This window comes from Papaver somniferum, chromosome 11 (genome assembly GCF_003573695.1).
Source record: "Papaver somniferum cultivar HN1 chromosome 11, ASM357369v1, whole genome shotgun sequence".
Lineage (NCBI taxonomy): Eukaryota > Viridiplantae > Streptophyta > Magnoliopsida > Ranunculales > Papaveraceae > Papaver > Papaver somniferum.
In genome coordinates, this window is record NC_039368.1 from 61,856,407 (window position 1) to 61,866,330 (window position 9,924).

General features: G+C 35.6%; 1 protein-coding gene across 1 annotated transcript; it reads right to left on the reverse strand.

Moving 5' to 3' along the window:
- Positions 1-3,942: 3,942 nt before the first annotated feature.
- On the reverse strand, positions 3,943-5,349 carry LOC113323840 (probable carboxylesterase 13). Its single transcript, XM_026572184.1, has one exon. It carries the CDS (start codon positions 5,156-5,158, stop codon positions 4,163-4,165), a length of 996 nt encoding a protein of 331 aa, XP_026427969.1. The 5' UTR covers positions 5,159-5,349; the 3' UTR covers positions 3,943-4,162.
- Positions 5,350-9,924: the final 4,575 nt, after the last annotated feature.

Genomic DNA, 9,924 nt, shown 5'->3' on the forward strand with positions numbered 1-9,924 from the left:
CGTGGACCAGCAGAGGAAAGAATCATTTGAATGCACATTCAAAGGTGTAGCTCAGAATTTTAGGGAACAATTTTCTATGCTTGTGGCTGCTGCTCGCATGGTGGATTCAAATACAATCACTAATGATCTGAGTTTTGTGTTTGATCGTGGTAAGCCGTACTAGTAGATTAAGAGAATTATATGGATAATACAAGTCGCGAGCATTCGTTGTGTTGTGATGTATTTCCAGAATTTCAGGCTTGAGGACAAGCCATTTTTCGAGAAGAGTGGGATGTTATGACACCAAGACCACTTGTGTATCTATTTCCCTATTTAGAACTACCATATTTAGTTTCACTTAGTTTCTCAGTTTAGATAGTTATTAAACTCTAAGTTTTTTTCTTGCTTACCAAGGCTTTGAAGCTATAAATATCCTGGCCGTAAGTTGTTTTCATAATCAATCAATATAACAAAGTTTAGTTTATTTAGTTTTATTCTCAAAGCTGGTGGCTAACCCCCAACTCAAAGGGTTTATCCAGTTCTTTTCCTAGTGTTTAAGCTTTCTCTGGTGTTAAAAGGTCTAGAACCCTAACATGACCCCACCAAATCAGAGTTCCTAGCTATTTTGTTTTATGGTTCTGTATTCTATAAAGAGATATTAGCTCATTATAATTACATTGGTGAAATTGTCTAAGAGCCTCTCTTCCATGGGAGATCATAGGAGACCTCAATATCACTATGTATCACCATGAAAGATCTACTTTCACTTCCTCTGCTACTCATGATTTTCGTAGTATTCAAAATGTAATGGATAGTTTTGATCTTTCTGACTTATGTTATATTGTTAATAAGTTTACTTGGAATAATAGATAATCTGGTGCTAATTTGATTAGTACTGGACTTGATAGAGCTTTGAGGAATAGCAACTGGATGAATCATTATGGTTCTTTTAAAATTTATCATATTGATACAATTGGCAACGACCATATCCCAATTATCTTGGATACAAATTCAATGTCTTTTCAAGGTAATAAGCCATATAGATATTTCAAGTGCTGGAGTAGGGATCATTATGTTAAAGAAGTTATCCAAATGTCTAATCTAACTCTGTTAGAGGCTATGCTCCTATCAATTAACCAATAAAATCATATTTGTACTACAAAATCTTTTGAAACATCAATCATTATGGTAATGTCGATAAAAAGATTAGAAATCTTGGTAATCACCTTAAATATTGGAATAGCTCTTCTAATACTAAGAATTTATAGCAGACTAGACAAGTTGAATCTGAACTAGAACATAGGAAAAAAATCAAAACAAAATTTATGCTCAAAAATATAGATTAGAGTTTCTCAAATCCTATATAGAAACACGGGCTATTATCATAATCATGTCAATAGCTGGAGGCACTTCAATCATATCAGTGCTCTTAAGATGGATTATGTGCAATGGATCAGTGATAGAGTAAATCTTGAAAACCTACTGGTCATCCATTTTATTTCTATCAGCACTTCCTCCAATCCTCATAGAAACCAGGAATTTCTTGAACGTATCAATCCTTGCATTTCTGATAAAGATAACCTAAATTTACTTAAGCCCGTCTCTCAGCAGGAGATTATAGATACTATAAACCAAATGATACCCTGGACTGCTCTTGAAATGACGAGGGTACCAAGTACACCACTTTATTTATTTTTATCAACCTATTTAGACATACTTTGTATAATCTTTTCGATCTAATAAAGATTAAAGTAAAGCACACACCAGAATTTTGTTGACGAAAAAAACTACAATCTTGTAGTAAAAACCCGGGACCTAGTCCAGTTTTGAATACTCAATTAATTAAGTTGTTGCACAAAACGTAAACCTGCAACTTCGTATAGACGAGACCATGCAATTCAAAACCCTAGTTACTCAGCTTCACCAGTATTCTTGTTTTGAAAACATCTAGCAGATTTTGAGTTCTCAATAGACGTTAGAATACTTGATATCCTAGTAGAACAATTGTTCTTTTTAGGACCAGATCTAGTAGATCTTCTGAATAATTGAAAAAAACTTTTGCTACCAATCTTTCAATTGGTAAAGACAAGATTCCTTTGGGTCGTATTCCAAACAGTAAGGATCAAAATTGTTTGGTAACCAAACTAACTTTCCAATCACAATACCAAAGTATATGATAAAAGTACAGTCAAGGATCTTTCATTTAAAATCTATTACCATACCCGAAAATCCTAGGTTAAGAGACTAATCAAGACAATGATTATCAAAATAATTAATCTCGATTACAAGTTTTATGAGAAAATCACAAACAACTTGTGGATTTCATAAGACTTACGTTTATCGAAATAAACAACTTTTCATTCCCAGAAAATCAAGTCACGGAAATTCACACCAAGATCAAACCAGAAGAACAAAGTCTTCAAATCTTCAAAGTCTCTGGTCTTCCATTTAATCTTCAAAGTAACAACCTGCAAAACAACTTGATTCCTATATTGATTTGTCACACAGAACGGAGTGTGTTAATAGTGGCAAATCAATAGATCTATCTCGCGGATCTAGAATCACTTAGATCTGTAATAGTCAAATCCTCAAAGTTCTTGAGTGACCTTATATCAGAAGAGGAGGACCATAGAATAAACAAGAACTTATCTAGAACATAACTATCTCTTTAATTTTTAATCAAATAATAACCAAAGAAAACTAAATAAATAATGCGACCTAGTTTCCCACCAACGATACTACTAGAAGCTTCTTGATCCCAAAGAAGACTTTAAACGAAGCGCACATAAGCGATTTCACCTAATTATGATACTCTCCTTTCTAACAACGAGTATTAAAAGAATGCTCCAGTGGGCTTCCCACACATTAGTTCAGAGTGTCCAAGAAGGGATAGCTATTTGCCCCACCCAAACCCATCTCCGTGGGTACCCGCCTGTTTGAGTCGGATTTTACCCGCATAAATGGGCATGGGGTCGGGTGTGGGATTTAAGGTCCCCCCTCCCTCCCGTAGCTTTCATATTATAAGGGTTTAGACTTTTATGCAAGAATTTGTATCGAATTTTTATACTTTTACCACTTAGTCGACCTTTCTTTCATTTATTATATTCGTGGTTGTTTTTGTATATTCATCACTTTCGCTTCTTTGTTGTGATCAGATACATTCTCTAAAAGTTAAAATAGTGAAGATGACATAGATAATGAAATGGTTACATGGACTAAGACAGAATGAGAAAGAAAAACGTAGAAAAACTACTAAGTCATTTAAAGATTCTTTTGTTTACTTTAAGATGAATTTAAAATGCATTATTCTTATGTTATTATTTATTTTTTAATCTTATTTAAGTTTTGATTATAAGCAAATTTAGGTATTAACACCAGGTTATGGGTAATCCATGAAAAAACCGTCACATACGGGTATCCTCCATACCTACCCGCCCTAATTCATATGGATAATGAGAAGGGTATGGATAATTTTTTTTACGAACGGGACAGTGACTGGGATTGACATACCCGTCTCATGGCCATCCCTATGTTCAAGGGATAAGTTCGTAACAAAAATAAACTTCACTATTTATAATGTTAATCCTCGAATTGCCTTTTTTCTTCCTCAAATCGATTCATTTTATTTCGTTTTCTTTTGCTTTCCAAATTACATAAAAGAGAACCGGTGGTTAGACATTCCTTTTAGAATGCCTTTGCATTTATATAATGTTAATTTAATGCACGCAGACCATCCAGGGCTTTATGTGGGACGAAGAGAAGGTGAACAAGGAACTAAAAACATACATGACGAAAGGCTTCCAGTCAGTGAAAGAAATGTGCAAGACCCACAACTGCGACCTCCGCATGGGGGCTTTTACTCTTGGAGTAAATCATGTTGCTCGCGCCACTATTCTCAGAGGATGGGAAGCTTGAGACATGATCTCATGGTCATGGTAAAAAAATTTCTCGCATTGGCAGAAATTACTAGTTGTATTCTATTTTTCTATTTTGCAGGAGAAGTAAAAGTTATATAATGCTTTTATTTTGCTTCTGTTATGAGGATTTTAGCTTTTGTACTGGAACAAATAAAATAAATAGTTAACATTCTCTGGAAGCTGTGTGTGCCTATTTTACATGAGCCTGATACTACACTCCAAACAACTATATATATTCTGCACGTATATAAAGCTTTTATAGAAATTTAGATCCGACTGGGAATATGCTCCTGATGGTTGAGGAAAGAAACCACTAATTCCTTCATCTTCACGGCCTTTTCAGAATCAGGGTTAAGCAGATGGAACACATGATCCTCCCCTTGTGACTCCATAATCTCAACAACACCATTCCATTTACTATTTCTTAATGTTTCATAGTACAACCAGCCTCTGTCCCTGACTAAGTCTTCCTCTGCAACAAAAACTAGTAACCTTCTGCATCCTAAGCTTGAAAGGTTAGTGTCTTTGCAGGGGTTGATAAGTGGATCATCATAACCAGACGATGCTGGATATATAATCGGCCAAAGTCCGTCCGCTAATATCTTCTTACTCATATGTTTCTTCTCGGAACCAATGGGTTTCACATCCCAAAAATAAGGATGAATCAAAACAACGCCAGAAAACTGAAAACCATGCAGCACTTGTTTTTCTTGATGAGTTCGAGCCAGCCGCATAGCCATGTTGTGCGAAATGTTAGCACCCGAGCTATCGCCAGCCATGAATACTCGGTTGTAGTCGACATAGTTGTTCAACCAGTTCTCAGAACCGTGTCCTGTAGAGTGAGAAAGTACCCATTCTATGTCTCCCCAGGAATCATCATAGGCAACAGGAAGATGGTGTTCAGGTACTAGTCTAAAACCTACTGACACGGCAACCACGTTAGCCTCCGCAACTAGAGAACTAACATAGTTATGGTAAGTTGGAGATGAAGGACTCTCAGCACAAAAACCTCGTCCATGGAAGTAAAGGAGAAGTGGAAACCGTTTATTGAGCTGTTCTTGTTGTTGGGTTAATTTAGGGAGATAGATTCTTGAAGGAACACCATTTTCAGGTGTAACTATAACATCTTTTGATGAAACACCTGTTTTTGGGTCTTCCATAGATGGTGGAATAGATTTTCTGACAAAAATCCTCTCTTTTCGACCATCTTTGTAAACCCTTAAAAATGGTTTAAATTCATAAACAATTTCATTCTTCTCCATTAAAGAAAGAAAAAGGAGGAGGAAAACACTTTTAAAGAAAAAAGAAGTTGCATATGAATTTTTGAGAATGCAAGCTCAGCTTAAATAGAGTGACGAGCTAGCTGTACACTCCTTAGAAATGCGTAATATGAACTACGTTGGAATAGATATTGAGAAACTTATCACCATGTGGTCAGGTTTTTCCTTCTTTCATTTCCTGTGTGAACGTAGGGATGAACAATTTGGAGACGATAAAACACTCCCCTTTAATCAGGTTGAACTATTATGTTGGCAGCACATTTCCGGAGTTGAAGTATGTACTGACCTGCACGTCACGAACTTCGCTTCGGCCCAATTTTTCCAAATTGTACTTTGAGATTGCTGAGTTTTAGGACGTTTGTTAAAGCATCTCCAATGAATCCCCAATGTGTTGAATCTACGCCAAAATGCACGATGGGGGGAGAAACCAAATTTAGCCGTCAATTAGCCGAGGGGAAGTAGTGTAAAGTTTCTGTTTCAATTTAAACCCCATATATAAGTCTATCACAATTTTAATCACCCCTTAACAACTTGACAGAAAAAATAAATAAATTGGGTTTTACATGGGTGCAAGGGAAGCACCGATAAGATCAATTTGGGCTTTATGTCCTCGGTTCTTAATTCAACTGAACCCACTTCCTCTACTCAAGCCATGAAAAATCCAAAATGGGGCGATTCAATGAGAAAAGAACTTTCAGTCTGAGAAGCTAATAATATTTGGACTCGTACCTCTTTGCCTCCAGATAAACAACCAGTAGGTTGTAAGTGGGTCTATAAAATCAAATATCGACCCGATAGATTTATTGAATGCTACAAATCTCAAGTCGAAGATATTGATTATCATGATACTTTCGCACACATTGCAAGACTCGTTATTGTCGTCTTTGTCTTTCTGATGCAGCTGTAAAAGTTTGGTCACTTTTCAATTAGACGTAAATAATGGTTTTTTTCAAGGTGATCTTCAAGAAGAAATCCATATGAAATTGCGACCTGGATTTTCCTGCGAGGGGGAGAATTCTGTTTGCAAATTAAATAAATCATTGTATGGCCTTATACAAGCTTCTCGCCACTGGTTTTCAAAATTGTTTAAGACTTTTCTACACATGGTTTTACTCTATCCATTGTTGATTACATCATTTTTACATATAAAAAGGGTTCAATTTCTCTTTTTGTTCTCGTTTATGTGGATGACATAATTATCACCGAGAATAATGAAACATCAATTTCCAATCTCGAGAAATTTTTGAAAAAATATTTTTCAATTAAAGATCTTGGAAAATTTCAACATTTTTTAGGAATTGAAGAATCTCGTTCAAATCATGGTATATGTTTAAACTAACGAAAATATATTCTCGATATCTTGAAAGAGCGGGATTGACAGGGGCTCGTACTTCTGATTTCCCTATGGAGCAACAACTTCGACTAAATCCTAAGGATGGTCGACCTATGTCTAATCCAACTCTCTTCTGCAGCCTCATTGGTTGTTTGTTATATCTTATTGTTACAAGACCAGATATCACATATGTTGTTAATACTCAGAATCAGTTTATGAGTAATCCTCACACAACTCACATGGATGCCGCAAATCGCATTCTCCGTCATATAAAAGGTACTATTGGAAATGACCTTTTCTTATCTTTGAGTAGTACCCTTCATTTAAGTGGATACTGCGACTCTGATTGGGCTGGTTTCCCAACGACTCGACGATCCACTACATGATATTTTATTATGCTTGGTACTAGTCCCACCTCTTGGAAAACCAAAAACCAAGCAATAATTTCCCGCGCTTCTACTGAAGCGGAATATCGCGCTCCAGCAACACTCACGTGTGAACTCCGTTGGTTGAAGTATATCTTAAATGATCTTGATATACCTCATTCAGAACCAATTTTTGTTTTCTGTGATAGTCAATCTGCAATTCATATTGCCAAAATTCAGTCTTTCATGAACAGACTAAACAAATTGAATAAGACTGCCACTTCATCCGAGAGAAAGTAATTTCAAAAATTATTGCACCTAGCTATGTTCGCTTCATCGATCAACTTGCGGGTACTTTTACCACGCTGCTAGGAGCATAATTTCATCGTCAACTAACTTCTAAGATGAGTGTGGTCGACCTTGATAACCCCACTCCAACTTGAGGGGAAGTATTAGGATACAAGTTGGAATATACCGTGAATGGGTCCGGAATATCATTAGTTAATCTTAGTTGATATGCCATATCTTTTGTTTACCTTTCTTAGTTTTGTCCTTAATTTTCTTCGTAATTTCTTGTATATTATTCTCTGTACAAATCATACTTAATTAGTGATTTATATAAATTACGTTACTCTAATTGTTTCCTAGTTTAGGTTTATTTTCCATTGTAAGGATACAGATTCTTCAGTATAAATAATAAAGTTCTTCTCCATTTTTTTATACAGTGAACAACAATTAAACTGTGTCATTAGATTTGAAATGGTATCATTTTTCTAGGTTGTCTAGGTTGATCCTGGTCCGGAACTCGGGGTGTTACAGCACAAGTAATACATAATCAATCTAGATAGTTTAAGTCCTTATTATATATATGAGATAAAAAAAAACAAGACTTGTTCTTATTGAACTCATATCTTGAAAGATAGATTGCAAGTTTCATACTCGTTAGAATTCAGACTCTTAATTCGGATACTACTAGATTGATCTTGGATATTGATTTTTGAGATCGTCGAAGAACTCTCTTACACAATCAGGTTCATGGAAATTTGGTCTATACATATTGATTGTGGAAGAGAAAAGAGAAAAACTTTATATACAACTTGTTCAAGGGTTTTTCCTTTAACCTACTTGAAATCGTATTAGGTTTTGTATGTACAGGTTACCGAACGAAAAGTTGGTGGTATACTTGGTACTCTCTTGTTTTCAATTGGTATCAGAGCAAGCAAACACCGTTAAACTTAATAAGTCAGTGTTTCTAGCGATCTGAATTTATGAATAAAAGTTCAGTCTCTATTAGCATACCACCAGCCTTCAATGCCACAAATTACTTATGGTGGAAAACAGTTATGCGCTACTTCTAACAAGCTCGTGACTTTCAAACATGGGTGCTTGTTGTGAAGGATTATACTCCTCCAACAGTTTTAGAAGGCGATAGAATTTTTGCTAAAGATATAGCTGAATATACTGGAGATGAAATCAGTGATGCACATCATAATTATGATGGACTGAGTGTTATTATCCATGCCATAAGCCAAGATCTTCAACATCATGTGTCCACGTGCATTATGTCGAAGGATGCTTGGGATATCTTAAAGACCGTATTCAAAGGAAATACCTCAAAAATGGAAGCAAGGATTCCAAACCTAACTTCTGACTGGGAAAACCTTTGTATGGATGATGAAAATACGTTTGATGTATTTAGTCTCAATTTATCAAAAATGGTGAATGTCTCACATGCGTTAGGTATGTCTATTTCCGAAAGGATATTGTGATAAAAATTATGAGGTCTTTGCCAGCTCCGTATGAGTCTAAAAAACATGCCATCACTGAAGGAAATGACCTTGCGACACTTTCGAGAAGCAACCTCATTGGAAAGTTAAAGATCTTTGATCATGAACAACACACCAAGGCCGGAAAACACATTGCCTTCAAAGCCTTAAAGAATACTGAAATACTTGATAAAAGTGGAAGTGTTAGTGCTTCTATGAAACATCTTGTTGATGACTATTGTAAGATGAAGATCTTGATAATTTTTTGTCTCTTATCACAAGCAATTTAGAAATCTTCTTATGAAGAGAAATAAAATTTTCTCCAGAGAACATCCTTTTCATCAAACAAGCCGCACAATTGTGTTCCTCCTAAAAACGGGGATTCTCATGATGGTGATGATGAGGATATGCCTTAATGCTTCATTTATATAGAGTTTGATCACTTTGCTAATGAGTGTCCTAATCGCAGAAAATACACTGGAAATAAGGGGCTTGATGAAACACTTGATGAGACATCCGATCTTTATGAATCATAAGGGGAAGATATATTCAGCGTTGTTCTCTTGGTTGAATCCGTCAATTTTAATGAATATAACAATACTCAATATTGATAGTTTCCTTGATGATTCTATATCAAACTCTCTGGAGGATGTGATGGACTTTTCACTCAATAATGAAAATTCCATTTTCAACATTCGGGATCATCTTAATTTTGTTTGTCTGTAGATACAGGTGGTATTCCCGAATCTCTCTCCAAAAGAACATATTCTTATGGTACTACTCAAGAACTTGACTGATACGTATCGATCTATGTAACTTGGTGACTATTATTATAGAGGCGGAGTTCAGAATAATAATAGACGAAAGCTAGAAATTTAAAGCACACTAGAAACCATATTCAAAGAAAATATCTTCTTTAGATTATGAACAAGAAAACTATTACAATTTTCTCTTTGTTACTCTCACAATCTCTCTAAACAATAGATAACCTTTAACTGTTTTGCTAAGCTTGCTTTTACAATAATCTAGCATTGCCTCACAAACTTTTCTCTAGGTCCGTGTATCACACAAACCTCCCTCTTTAGGTGTGTCTGTATTACAAACCATGCTCTAGATCTAAGTGTGTATGTATCACAAACCACCCTTTCTGGTCTAGGTATGTCTGTATCACAAACCACACTATCTAGATCTAAGTGTGTCTGTATCACAAACCACACTCCAGATGTCTTTAGCTATGACCTAAACATCTCTATTTATAGCTTTAGCAGTTTCCCAAACCTTCTC

Bases quoted from the DNA above. Each gene is read 5' to 3' on its own strand.
- LOC113323840 (XM_026572184.1), bottom strand. From the start codon at position 5,158: ATGGAGAAGAATGAAATTGTTTATGAATTTAAACCATTTTTAAGGGTT.